At 37.8% G+C, this 15324-nt stretch overlaps 1 protein-coding gene across 1 annotated transcript in view; it reads right to left on the minus strand.

Moving 5' to 3' along the window:
- Positions 1-2159: 2159 nt before the first annotated feature.
- LOC126336038 (voltage-dependent T-type calcium channel subunit alpha-1G-like) overlaps positions 2160-15324 on the minus strand; it is a 741513-nt gene continuing 728348 nt past the window's right edge. The window contains exons 38-39 of the mRNA XM_049999518.1: positions 10713-10945; positions 2160-4449 (exon numbers count right to left, since the gene is read on the minus strand). Coding sequence (XP_049855475.1) covers positions 3547-4449; positions 10713-10945 — 1136 coding nt within the window. The 3' untranslated portion in view covers positions 2160-3546. The remainder of the gene's footprint in view (positions 4450-10712; positions 10946-15324) is intronic.

The following is a 15324-nucleotide window of genomic DNA, read 5'->3' on the forward strand; positions in this document are numbered from 1 at the left end:
CCAAGTTAATCTTAATTTTACAAATTGCATTGCTTCATTAGTCTGTGTGGTAGTGTATTGAAAAATTTTGTAAGTAATAAGAATTGTGTTGGAAACAGGGCCAGCGTAGGTGTAAGCAGGAAACACAAAGAAAGTAGTAAAATGTCTGAAATTTGATGCAAGTCAGCCTAGAAACTCAATCCTGTTCGACTACTCAAAGTAAACAAATATAATAAAGGTTTTTTGTGACAGTATAATAGTGTATGTTGTAGAAAATATGTTATGTGCAGCAATGTCACAAACTTTTTTTCTCAAAAAATTGATTTCTTTTGTTCGTCATATTTGTTATTAAAAAATAAGAATCACAGTGCTTTGAAAATAAGTAATATTCCCGGAATGTTGAGTCAGCACTACAGTTTAAGCACACCATGATAATTTTGGTTTTGAAATTAAATTTGCCATCACTGCATCAGTATTTTTCTTTATTTTAAAAAAAGAAGGCAAAACCTATTTTTAACTTTGTTTCACAAAAATTTGCATCTTTATTAGTTGCTGTATATATAAGATTTCCTTAAGACAATAGATTTATGTATCAGGACAATCATCAGCACTCTGTTCACTTCACTATCAATTCCTTGTGTAAGGAATGCAGATTTACTCTTCCTAACAAATAATTTTCTCATTAAATTCAAATCAAATGCATACTTCTGACATTTCTCTTTAACTTCACTTCAAAGGTAAAATCATACATGAAAATTCTACTGTTAAATATTAAATACTACTAGAGAGAGACAGAGAGAAAAGTTATAATTAGCTTGGTTAATAGTGTGGTAGAGGTAGTAGATTATTTAGAGGTATTACATGAATTTAATAATTTGGTAAACAAGTAACAATTGGTGGCCAAAACTGCACATTCCCATTTCCTGAATGGTAGCTCCCTCAATGGCATCACATTATTGATGGAAGCATAATGATAGTCAAAACTTCATCATAAAGTGAAATAGGTTTTAACATCAGAATGATCTAGAAGCATGTGACAGAGAGTACCATTAATTTATAATATATGTTTAGGATAGACTGAGTGTTTATTGGAACAAAATAACTTTTTTGTGGTTTGTAATGATGTCCTCCATACACACACAGTTCCAATTTTGTGTTATGTACTGTTTTCATATGGTAAAAAATATCATTATGCTACAATGAACTAGTAATCAGTGTTTGCTTTTTCTCTATAATTAGAAAAATATTCAGCTACACAAATTCAAAACAATTCTAGCAATGATATATGGTATGCAAATGAAATTATTTCCAAGCTTCACATCTGAGTGAACAGTCCTTTCCACAACATTGTTTGGAGCAGTAGAAAGAACAAGGGATAGATGAAAATCTATTGTAATCTGCAGTGTAATAATTGAAGACAACTTAAAACATGTCTGTCCATATGAAAATGTTGCATATAAAGTTTTAAAAACATTGTTAATTTACTCATTCATAGAATATTTCTAGAATTAAAACTGGAAAAAAACTATTTAGTTGCATTTGTTTGAGATGTTGTTAGACTTAACAGGTAACTGCTAATAATCCACATAACATTTTTGCAGTTCTACACCATTGTTGTGTTGAGAAATGCCACACAAATACTGTAGAAATGTTACAGAAACATCTTGCTACATGGACTTAAGATCACAGATAATATTAAGTGTAAGTACCAGTCAGACAAGTTTGAATTTTAATTGCACTTAGGACATTATATACAGCTTCCAATAAAGATGCTTTGTAGAGTCTCATATTTAGCACTGGCTATCAATGCAGTGTAGCAAACAAGTGCAGTTGCTTGTACTAAAATAATGCTATTTTATGAACATTAGAGACCTACGTTCCATACTTTTTGCGAGAATCACTACCTTTGAGGCAATGTTACTGACTACTTTTTATCATCACACTGCTAAGCTAGTGATGACTTACTTTACCACAATATAATAGTTTATACAACTATTCAATGAAAAAAAAAAGTGAATATAAGGAAATTATAATAGCACCAATTAAGCAGGCATAGTAAATCAGAAAGAATATCTGCAGCAGACATGATTTTAAAACATAGTGTGTAGCAGATGAAAAATGACAAAACATATTGAAGTTCCTTACTGTTTTACCATTCCGTTTTGTTTTAATTTTTTATGAATGACTAATATGTGGTCAGTAATGAGAATTAGATTAGTAAATAAAAATGTTGAGAACTATTAAAAAAATTAAGAGGGAACCAACCAAATACTAAAAATATTCATGATAAATTTTTATTACTATGATTTTTGTGTGGGTTATACTTGTCAGCTGAAGCATTTTCAGCAAATTCTGAGTCTCTGTCAAAGATCTGAACCAATTATATGTTTATGCCAGTCACAACATATTTTTTAATACCATTCATTAAAATATTCATGCTGTATAATTTATACAACATAACATTTTATACAGACTCTTTTATGATTAAAACAACACTGTACACTTAACAACTGCTAATCATTTATCAAAAAATTGATTGTATATTTTTATAAACAATTTTATACAGGTGTAGTTTTTTGAACAGTTTTCCTTTCATAAATGAAACATAATTTTAGATGAACAGCATTAGACTTTTGATATAAATAACACAAAACCTTTTTTAAAAAACTTTATGCTTTCAAAAATTGAATTTGATGTACTAACATTACTAAATCTTTTCGAAACTTGAATGATCATACAAAAATCTTTTTAAACATGAATTAGGATAAAAATGTCATTTTCTTGATTTATAATTAAAATAATATTACTAATGACACTTTTATGGAGAAACGAAGAGACCCCGTTGGCACAGGCATGAAAAACTTAATGAAGACAATTCTTGTGTCACTAAAATCATATTGGCTCCTGTGTCACAGGTTCTAATTATGTTCCCATGTCTGTTCCTGTGTACTGGATCATTTTGTTCAAACATTGCAGGCACAATGTGCCAGACATGGGAAGTAACAGAACCTACTGACATTTCTGATTTTAACTAAATTTGAAGTATTGTTTATGCAGTTTCTCTTTGTCAGAAATTTACAAAGAGGTGCTAATTATGGATGATGAGAGTTTTAATAGTTAGAAGCAAGAGAAAATGGAAAAGTTAAAATAAAAATATTTGACACATTTTTGCAACATTTCAGGATCCTTTTATTTCAGTACTCTTTTAAACTAAAATAACCAAGTTTTAGAAGAGAGTACTATATGCTTGCTGTTTAATTTGGTAATGTCTTTCTTAGCAGAACATCTATTTAATGTTGTTTCTATTTTTATGCACCTCCCTTTTTGAAATGACAGGTACTGATTTCACCTAATTTTAACAGCAAATAGTCTATGTACCTCCATTTTCTCTCAGATACTATTGTCATCCTATGTGACTGTTATTACTCACATCGACTATGATATGTGTCTGTTAGCCATTAAAAAGAAATTAATCAAACTTCAGTAACAAACTATGAACTAAATTTATTATGAACAAAAGTATTAAATACATAATTAAGTTTTTGACCAGAATGTTTACTGCGTAAGTCATTTGGATATTGTTCTTGGTTCACTGCTGTGTCCAGCACTTTTACTGTCTTCTGAAATGAGACTTCTGTAAATTGGTTCGGTAGCACTGTCATCCACCTCAAATGAAACTTGGAAAAGGTCACACGTATCATCACATTCCTTATCTGTTTTGCACTCTCTTGTGTCTATATCTATTTTACAAACATTTTCCTTTTCACTGTCCACACTGTCACAATCTACAATGATTCTGTCAGTAACTTCACCTACAATGACCGGTCTGGAGGTAGATGGAGATTTTCTCCCACTGTGTGATGAGGATGAAGAACTTGGAACTGATACCGTAATTTCACTGTGTGTAACAAACAGTGGTGTAACATTTGTTAATTCTAAACTGGAGGCATCACTTGAAAGACTATCATCTGCATGTTCACCTTTTGATGAGGACTGAAAGTGAGTATGCACTGCCTTTTCTGTTAACAGTGCTGGTGGGGACTGAATAGCAGTTGCTAATTCACAAACGTTTTCACTTCTTAAGCTGCTAGTCATACTTCCACTTCTGTTTAGATCATGAGCTGTTACTAAAGTCAAAGAGGGAGTTAAAAACCGTGGACCAGCCATAGTTCTGTCTAAAACAGGGGCTTGTAGAGTAGACTGTTCTGCTGTGGCTGCACGATAAGGTGGGGGTATTAGTGTAGCTGTTGGAGATACACAGTCAGGGGAAATATCATCAGATGGCGTCACGGACTCTGGATCTGCCCAGTCAGTTCTCCTCGACTGGGTGCCAACCAGGAGCTCTAGACGTTGTGTGCTGCCCAGATCACTACGTCGCAAGCCAGGCACTGCCAGCAGACCTCTACTCCCCTCATGTGGGTCACTTGCAGTTCTTTGTATTGGTGCTTTCTCTTTCACCTGAGGCAGCAGCTTAAAATTTGAAAATACATGCATTAATGAATGTGACAAGAAACATCTTTTCAATAACAAAATTAAAATGATCTTTATTAATAATGAAACAAGAACAGTAGGATAAGCATTCTGACAAACATAAAAATAAATACATTAAGCAACTGGTTCAGAATTAAAAACAGAAGCTTCACTGAAAAGCAAAAGATGTAAATGATGTTTCACAATTCCTATTAAAGGCTTCTAGGGCTTGTAGAGGGAATGATAATGTTTTGATAAGGAATCCATGTCCAGAAATGTACCATTTGGTTATAAAATAAGTTTGAAGTTTGAATTACTTTCAAATCTCCTGCTTCCTGATATACATAGAAACCAAGAAGAGGGCACTATCATCAGTCTCTGTTGTAGTTTTGGTGTCAGGTACCATTTTTATCCACCTACAACAATGGCTGCAAGGAACTGATACATCTGCAACTAGGAAGGTTGAATGTAGTGCTCCACAGATGTGCCACACTCTTGAATTTGAAGAAGATGTCCTTCATCACTTAGAGGAGAACCCAACAATAAGTACTGCTTACAATAAGTACTCAAAGTATTGTCATTTACATGGGCTCCTGTACAGCATGCAAGTCAGAGTTCATTGACTCTACTGTGTTTGTACTGTGATATGGGAGATTTGAAGGTGAGATTTGAATGTGATCTGATCTTCAAACATGTTTTACATCCAACTGCTACATTTCCAGATGTGGGTTCATTATCTAAATTTTACCTACTTAGTCTCCTCTACAATCCCTCGAAGCCTGTAAAAGTAATTGTGAAATACCCCGTATAATAAGTGTGCTGGTGCCTGTCACGTGAAAAGAAATGGAAATTCCTTTCCTGGTCCAGGACTTATAGTATCTATTAGTAAGTATGGAAGTAGATTTCCATTAAGGATCAATATTAATGGTTTTGTTAGGGACTATAATTTGGTCTTAGTGAGGTTAAGATGTAGGTGGGTGTGTGTGTGTGTGAGCCCAAAAACAGATTTCATTAGTGATGCTTCTTTAACTAAAGTTTTGCCTTTCAAACTATTAATTTTTTGCTGAGTAAGTATATGATTGGTTATGAACTACTGTCAAAGTTGTTACTTATCTATCCATTTTCAGAATTATGGTGGAAAAGTTCTTATCGTGCTGACATCACACAGTTTCCATACAGATTAATTACCCAATTCATTCCAATGGCCCTTGATGAAAGCACCTCAAGGATGAGAAAAAGCCAGACAAACAAAAATACATAAAATATGATATGCTCATGTTTCTTCCACATACCCTCAAGAATGTTTTGTGTTTAAAAAGTGAAAAAATACATTTTCATTTCAGTACATGTTAGTTAAAATGCTTACTACAAATTATTTAAATGTCTACATACTATCCTTTGGTGGATTCCAAGAGATAAGAAAACACTGACACTATGGCTTAATCTAAAGTGGCAAATGAGACTGGAAGACACACAGAAGCAAAATGGATGTGCAGAGGTGAGGACTGTAATCCGTAGGAAAGGCTTGTATCAGCAGTGAATATTGAACAGGTACGATTATGGCATTAGTTGGAAAATAACTCATTATTCACTGAACAGCTGAGGGTTCAGGGAGATTTACTCAATTCTGATATGCGCGCTTTGGCAAGTTACAAAGTATGGATTGCAAAACTGTGTAGCGAATAGTTGGTTGAGCTAGCAGAAAACTATTTAGGATTTACTGTTTGGGAGAAACTTTTTATGAAACAATGGACACTCTCCAGAAGGTCCCCTAAAGAAATGAGTGCTTGAATTTCATTTGAAATACTGAGAATTCCTCTATAAGTTGGAAATATTTGCTTGATGAACTTAAAAAATTCATTAATGACAGGAAAAACAAATTTTCTGGGAAAGGCATCTATGTTTATACAATGTAATAAAGGAACCTCTAGCTCCAAAGAATGTTACTATCTCTGTGTGCCAGTTACTGCTATCACTTCATACAATATTCTTCTAGCTTTACAGTTTTATTTTGGTGCCAATTTCCCTTATGTATGTAAGCTTACAATAAATATATGAAGATGGACCAATTTGTTAAGGAATTACATTGATTGATTCCTTTCTTCTGTTCATATACTGCAAGGTGAGGTAATATCAGATGGAATTTTCATTTTCTTTAAGGTAACTTCATAAAGAATATTAAATTCTTGAGACAAAACGTGCAAGATATTTTGGATGACACTGGAAATAATATGATCAAAGAACTTCAGTCACAAATATTTTTAATTAGTTAGAATCCAACAAATAAAACTGTCTGATGTTACCCCCTTGATGGGATAATTTCTGACATTCATTGGATTTCCATGCAAAGGTCCATATTACATCTAATGGGATAATTTTGTACACTGACTACCTTTTTAAAAAATAGACATACTTAGAAACAAGTTTTACATGTTTAGAAAACATTTTTTGTAGATGGCTACAAAATATTCTACACATCTTCAATAAACATTTGACACATATTCAGAAAACTTTCACAGACATATTTACAAAATATTTCATTAATTAAGACAAACTACTCATACAACAAATCAATAATAATCTACAATATGTTCTCAGTGAAAGAAAACTCCCCTTTTCTTCTCTTTGAGTAAGCAACATTCTTACAAGTTGGCCTTTGTCTACAGTATCATCATCTGGAATGGCAGGAAAAATAAATACAGATTTGCTGCATGAAATGGATGCAGAAATCTGACTTCCACTTCTTTTGTGATCACATTTGTTGCGATTGCAAGAAACTGCCTATTTTGCTGCTTCCTCCCAGACATCTGTGGACACTCCACAAGAACAAAAGCCTCCACTTCCAAAACTGCTTCCCCTCTCTGCTGTTTTTGTCACCAGTGGGTATTACATCATTATTCACGAGCAATTCAGACACTGAGTCAGCATTATTTCTCTTTCTCTTATCGATGCCTAAATTGGATTTTCCTTGGGAAACATTTAATTTTCGCTTTTGTTGGACACTTGTGTTATTTTTCATTCCATACTGAACATTCTGAAGCACATATTCAAAGCTTGAAGACAAGGCTTCTAAAGATCTGATTTGAGAATGATTTCCATCAAGCAATTTTTTGAGGGCTCTTTCATGGTCAAATGGAATTAATCCCACTGCACGAAATGCAGTTCTTATTTTGTCTTCTTCAGCTGCAGACACTTTTTTCAACATTTCCTTCAAAAGTGAGGTGAAAGCATCTTTCGATATTGGCCCACGGGAGCTTTTCTTCCATTGCATAAGCACTGCCCACCAAGCAGCTTTTAAAAGTCTGAGGAAACCTATATCTAATGGCTGTAAAATATGAGTACTGTTTGCTGGCAATAAAATAAAAGAGATTTTGTTCTTCTCATATTTGTCAACTACTCACAGTGAAATGTGATTTGAAAGGTTGTCTCCTATCATAACTTTCTCCCCATCCACTGATTTCAGGCAAGGCACTGCAACAGTAATACACCAGTCTTCACATATAGACAGACCAAACCATCCACTTTTATTGTGGTTATAGCATGTTCCTTTGGGACCTCCTTCTTGCCAGGTGTCCCATAAATGCTCCAATTTGAAGACCACATAGTTTTCCATCCCCAGTGGCAGAAGAATCTAAGTGCAGAGCAGAGTGGCAGTAGAAGAATCTAAGATCCTTTCAGGATGTTTTGTTCACCTTCTATCATATGCTTCCTCTGAGGGTCATCACACAGATTGGTCTTGTCATAATTGATTACATTTATGGGATCAATATTTTCCATTTTTTCACCAACATTCTGGAAATATGATTTCAATGTCTCTAACTCACTTCAGCACATTGCCTTTTAATGTTCTCAGATAGATGGACACTTTATATGGCAGAGTGATGCTCTAAGAATGAACCCTACAACTCTATCCCTGTCATGTTACAAGACAAGTGTTTTTCTCTTCATCCACATTTATCACGATATCCTTTCACTATGTACCTAACATCATCAGAGGTAAAAGGAAAACCCCAATGTGCAGGCCTTAAAATACCACAGACAAGTGTGTTCGTTGCAATAGTACTCAAGACAGAAGGCCTTTCAGTCACTAGAGGGTTGGTATTATTAACTTTATTCTCTAATGTTGAATATGGCACATTGAATTTGCTTGAAGTCTTTCCGTACGATAGTTTTCCTGATCTTACAGCAGCAAACCGCCTTTTCAAGATTTTCAGGATCATAATTGCACCTCAGAAGAGCACCAAGCCTCATTTCATAAGTACATGCATTGTCCAATATTATCTCAACATTTGTAGTTATCTAAAAATAGTTTTCTAGTCACTAGCAAAAGTGAGATGTGGAGACAGAGTGTATTTACACTTCCTTCTTAACATTTAAGTAAGTAAACTATAAGCAAATTAGGCTTACCAATTTCTTCTCTTCTTGTACAATGATGAAAGTATTCACATAAAGATAACTAGTAACAACAATTGCACACCGCACTGTAACCTGCTACACACCACTGTTTCAAGTTCCAACTGCAACAATGTGTATTCGTATATGCTTGACAATACTTAAGGTGTAAACAGCAAAATGCGTGCATGAAATAAAATATTGCAATCAGTGATACTACCGTAAGAACAGCTATACACTGTTCCGGTCTGAAATAACCTGTGTAGCTGATATTTCCCCATCTTATGGTACTGAGAAAGAGAGAATAGGAAGGGAAGAAGAGACTGAAGTCAGTTAAGGATACCAAATTTACTTACTGACATACAGAGCTTATTTTCAGTATAATATGAAGCAATAACAATTATAGGAATGCAGAAACTATAATCCTTTGGCATGTCGAAGGCTTGTATGTCAGACATTATGGAAGAATCTCATTTTGGAATGTGTGTTCCAACATAAATCATCATCCTCCACAAGAAATTTGAATAAAATGTAGGATCATTAAGTAGCAATTTCAAAGCAAGTCATATTCGACAAACAATCATATAATCATATACATACATATAAGATAACAGTATTTAGAGGATTGATACACCATAATTAGTTTACACAATTATTCAGTTGTGTCAACTTAAGCCTGACACTGATATTAAGAGAGACAAATTGGTGATGAAAACCTCGTGCAGTGGCAGTCTGAAGTGGAAAGCATGGGCTACTGTGAACAGGAGAAGGTCCACAAAGGAACCTCTAACAGTTAAATTTCATCTCCTATTATCTAATAGTGGCTATGTTCCCAAAAAGTTTTGAATTTCGTTTTACCTTGGTGCATTTTGTGTACTAAGAACTGACTGATGTGGTAATTAGCAACTGTAACTTCAATCAGTAGAGAAACTGGTTATTTAACATATGTACAGTCCATCCATTCATTCTAGTACCCTATATCGAGCCAATGGCTGTTTGGGACTGGTGTGAAATTTCTGCAATTTCATGGTGAACTGACCACAGCTTATGGTCTATCGGCTAGCTTTGCTGCCTCTGCATCATGGAGTCCTGGGTTCAATTCACAGCCAGGTTGGGGATTTTCTTTGTACAGGCACTGGGTGTTTGTGTTGTCATCATTTCATCATCATTCAGGAAAGTGGTGAGACTGGACAGTGAAAAGATTGGGGATTTGTACAGGCACTGATGACCATGAAGTTGTTGAGTGCCCCACATCATCATCATCATCATCATCATCATCATCATCATCACATCCACAGTGAACAGTACCTGTATTTAGGCTATTATTACAGATTACTACTGCTGCCTTCAAGCTCCACCCTGCCCCCTAATTGAGGAGGAATCCAATTACCGCTATCGTCTGTGTCTAGTGTATATCACATGGTCAAATGTGACATAGTTTTTCAGAGTGCTAGCACGTCATACAACTGAGCAAAACCTGGGAAACAGACCAATATTTATTAAGTGGATATGCAAAAGCACCTACAAGCCACATTCAGACTGGCCAGCATGCTGGCACACATTGTTAACCTGCAAGACAGATTGATCTGGGGCTGTCACACATCCATGTCCTGGAAGGGGGTGCTTTAATGCTCTCATCTATCCTGGTGAGTGTTTGACACATGTAAAGTACACTGAACTAACAAGATTGTATAACACTGAAAGATTTTGACTTTTTAAAGTATATGACCTGTAAATAATATAATTATCCAGAAACAAATGAATTGTGCGAAATATGTTACTCCATATACCAGTAGTTCTTACCTGTGTATTACTTCAAGGAAAGTACGGGGTAAAATTAGTGGATACTATGTACTAGGTACATTACTTACCCAGTTTGGCGAGTCTTCTTCAGCATTTTCCTCAACTGTATCAGTATTGATGTCACTGGCTGCTTTGTAGACAGCTGTATATTCAGTTGCAGGATATGCAGGAGGAATGCTGGGAGGCAGAAGAGGCCCCTGATGAGAGTGAAAAGTTTGCCGGCGTCGATTATGTGCTCCACGTCTGCTGCGAAGCTCAGTGGAATCTCTGCGCCTCTCATTCATACCACGTACTCCTTCATCTACAGAGAAAGTGTATCTTAACACTTTTCGAGATGCTTACAGTAAAATAAATTAGGAGGAAAATGTGTAGTATGAATCTATCCGTTTTAGTTATTTGGATCCAAAGATTCTAAACATTATTCATTCAAAACTATTATCCACAAGGCAATTAGTGTCATTTGTAGCTGATAGACAGTGTATATGTTCCTTATAAATACAAACTAAAAGATTAGCCTTTTTAAAAAAGAAAGGGTTAGTTTGCTTTGAGGGATATACTACCAATATTGGTGTGATGGTTTTAAGTTTTACAGTTAAAGCCATAAATTTCTTTGTTCATTATTCTCATAATAATTGAAAAGAAAAATATAATGTGTGATAATTGTCACATCTGTGTAATTTGAGTTTTTGTATCTTTACTAAGTGAGTAAAACTGAATCTTTGAACTGGTAAACTGAAGTTATGAGAGTTGGAACTTGAATAGTGGCAACTGTTTATTTACAGCTCGTACAAAATAGATACATGTTTCAAAGTTTTACTGACCTTCAAAGCAGTCACCAGCAAATGGTAATAACCCATTGCCAGTGATGTGGAAGTCGTAGGATACTCTTAGCAGTGCCAGTTGTGTTGACAGTTCGAGCGGCATGGTCTATTGCCCAACGAATTTGTAGCAGTTCTGAAGCGAATGCTGTGAAATGTTTCCTTCAGTTTAGAAATCGAGTTGAACTTATGAGGGCCTAATTCAGGGGAGTGCAGTAGATGGTATAGCACTTTAGCAGTCCCATCAGTCAAACAAATCAGTAACAGCTTGCACTGTACGTGTGGTGTCACCGCCAAACACCACACTTGCTAGGTGGTAGCTTTTAAATCGGCCGTGGTCCGTTAGTATACGTCGGACCCGCGTGTTGCCACTATCAGTGATTGCAGACCGAGCGCCGCCACACAGCAGTTCTAGAGAGACTTACTAGCACTCGCCCCAGTTGTACAGCCGACTTTGCTAGCGATGGTTCACTGACTTCTACGCTCTCATTTGCCGAGACGATATTTAGCATAGCCTTCAGCTATGTTATTTGCTATGACCTAGCAAGGTGCCATTATCAGTTTCTATCGATATTGTCAATCATGTACCGTCAAGAGCGACGTTCGCCATTAATGGATTAAAGTTAAGTATTCCACCAGCTACGTCCGTTTTTCTCAATTCTAATTCCCTTGTCACGTTCCAGACCTCACGCCAGCCTGCGTGAGCTAAAACGCGTGCATTTCTGCCTCCTTTAGTAACCCTGTGTTGGCTCTCCTGCCATCCACAACAATGGCGACGAGAGTAAAAGAGTTCTTATCTAAATTGCCCTGATTTACTTGTGTAATGGCTTCGCCACAATCTCCAGATGTACTGTCCGACTTTTATCGCTTACAGAATCAGCAGACGCAGGCCTTACTGGATGCCGTTGGACAGCTCGTCCAGGGTCAACGTGCGAAGCGAAACGATGCGGCAGCAGCCGCTTCACCGCTAATGCAGCCACAACACGCTGTTGCACCCACTTTTCGACCTTTTGATGCTGCACTGGAAAGCTGGACGGAGTGGTCACGCCAATTTGGATTCCATCTCGCTGCCTACAGAATTCAAGGTAACGAGCGGCAGCCTTTTTTGTTGTCTTCAGTAGGGGTGACCACGTACCGTGTGATAGTCAAATTATTTCCCCGACGCAACGTAGCAACTCTGTCCTACGAAGAAATTTTGCCTGCATTAGATGCATATTTCAAAGAATCAGTCAATGTAGTTGCAAAAAGGTATACCTTCTTTCGTACAAAACGTACGGCAGGTCAGACTAATAGGTAGTGGGTTGCAACCTTGCAAAGCCTTACTAGGGATTGTGCTTTTGAGTGTCAATGTGGCCTCCCTTATTCAGATACTATGGTACGTGATGCAATTGCACAGAACGTTTCTGATGTTCGTATAAGGGAACAGATTTTGAAACTAGTAAATCCCTTCCTTCAACAAGAGATAGACATATTGGATCGGCAGGACACACTTTGCTCAGGAATCATTTGAAACTTAGCCAGCTGTGTGTCCGGTTAACCGGCCCGCCGGGCGAGCTGCATGGAACAGTAAACAGTCCTCGCGCCCGGCCGCGTCGCTGACGCCAGGCTCTCAGCCACGTGTGCCGCGCAGGCAAGCAAATGCAGTGATCAAATCATGCCCGCGGTGTGCTACTAAACATTCGCATGAGAATTGCCCGTCACGCCAAGCTATTTGCTTTTATTGTAATAAAAAAGGACATGTTCAGAGTGTTTGCCAGAAAAAGCTTTGATCGGAAGCTCAAACCCGTTCCAGGCCCTTTGCTTCGCGCCGGAATCGGAATCGAACCAAGGATACTCAGGCTCGCGAAACTTCGCCCATGGAAATTCATGTAGTTCATTCCACTCCACCCAGTGTCACTCTCTCTAACAGTGACGGCGTTCGTCCCAAAAATAGCGTGCGTCGACATCGCCGGAACTCCCGTCAAGTTGCACGTGATTATGTACCAGTGTCAGTTCACGTTGCACGAGACAGTCGCTCTTGTCGTCAGCGGGACAATAAACTTTTTGTGGACTTGGACATTAACGGCAAAGTGATACCATTCCAGCTCGATACCGGAACTGCAGTTTCACTGATCAATCAAGACATTTACAAACTGCTGGGCACACCTCCGTTGCGTGCCGCAAATGTTAAATTAAGTAGTTATTCAGGTCAAGGTATCCCTGTGTTAGGACAGTGCAGCCTTCTTGCAACATACAGAAGACAAACAAAACTTGTGTCATATTACTTCCTTTGTTCTTCTTCTGCAGTGAACTTGTTTGGTTTCGATTTATTTCAGTTGTTTAAATTGTCTATAGTAAATCAGGTCCTATCAGTGAACCAGACTGTGCCTTCAGACGGTGTTTCTTGTCTATGTGAAGAACTTGCAGACATTTTTGCACCGGGCCTCGGTTGCGCTAAGAACTATAAAGCACATTTGGAACTGAAAGTAAACGCGCAACCGAAATTTTTCAGAGCGCGCAATGTTCCCCACGCATTGCGTGATGAGGTTGCAAAAACATTACACGATTTGGAATCACAAGGTATAATTGAACGTGTGCAGGCTTCTCTCTGGGCATCACCCTTAGTAATTTTGCCAAAACCTTCCGGAAAGTTGAGACTTTGTGTGGACTTCAAGGCAACAGTGAATCCACAACTAGTGGTTACAACTTTTCCTTTACCCCGCCCGGAAGATCTTTTTGACAAACTGTGCCTGGGTAAATATTTTTCGAAGTTCGACCTAGCAGATGCGTACTTGCAAATACCGGTGGACGAAGAATCTCTGCGCGTTTTGGTGGTTAACACGCATCTTGGTTTGTATCGATTCAAACGACTGCCGTTCGGGTGTGCATCCGCCCCTGCATTGTTTCAGCAGTATCTAAAAACTGTTTGTGCGTCGGTCCCTACTGCGGCAAATTATCTGGGCAATATTGTGATCTCCGGAAAGACGGAAGAACAAAATTTGGCCAATCTCAGAACATTATTTCAGGTCTTGCGACAAAATGGTCTTCGCTTGCGGAAGGACAAATGTGTGTTTTTTGCTTGGGACTTGCCATATTTGAGACATGTACTCAATGCCCAAGGCATACATCCAAGTCCAACGCACCTCCGTGCCATACAAGACTTGTCGTTGCTGCAGAATTTGAAGCAGCTACAGAGTGTGCTGGGAAAAATAAATTATTACCATCGCTATGTGCCGCATGCCTCTTCCATTTCAGCTCCGCTTCATCGCTTACGCCGTAAGGGTGTTCCGTTCATCTGGACGACGGAATGCGAACGCGCCTTTCGCCAGTTGAAATCGGCGTGCTTTCCAATACTTGCCTTACGCCATTCGATCCCCAGAAGCCCCTCTTGTTGATGGTGGATGCATCGGATTTCGGGATCGGTGCTGTGATTGAGCACAAAGATGGATCGCACGATCGCCCTATTGTCTTTGCGTCCAAATTGCTCTCGTCTGCACAAAGAAATTATTCACAGATCGAGAAAGAAGCATTGGCTCTCGTATTTGGTGTTACTAAGTTTCATGATGTCTTGTATGGTTGTCACTTTACCATAATCTCAGACCACAAACCTTTGACATCGCTTTTTCGTCCGACCAAGCCTGTACCTCCATGTACAGCGCAGAAATTCATTTGCTGATCTATTTTCCTCTCGCAGTACTGCTACGATATCTTGTATCGGTCCACTGCTAAGCACAGAAACGCCGATACGTTGTCCAGCTTGCCTGTTGCTGAGGATAGGGCATTCGATTCCTCCGAACTTGCTTGCATGTTCATTGATGCGGAAACCGATGACATGGTCGAATCGTTTCAGATTGATTTTCGTTGTGTAGCTACAGCCACAGCT

The sequence above is a fragment of the Schistocerca gregaria genome, chromosome 2 (genome assembly GCF_023897955.1).
Source record: "Schistocerca gregaria isolate iqSchGreg1 chromosome 2, iqSchGreg1.2, whole genome shotgun sequence".
Taxonomy (NCBI): Eukaryota; Metazoa; Arthropoda; class Insecta; order Orthoptera; family Acrididae; genus Schistocerca; species Schistocerca gregaria.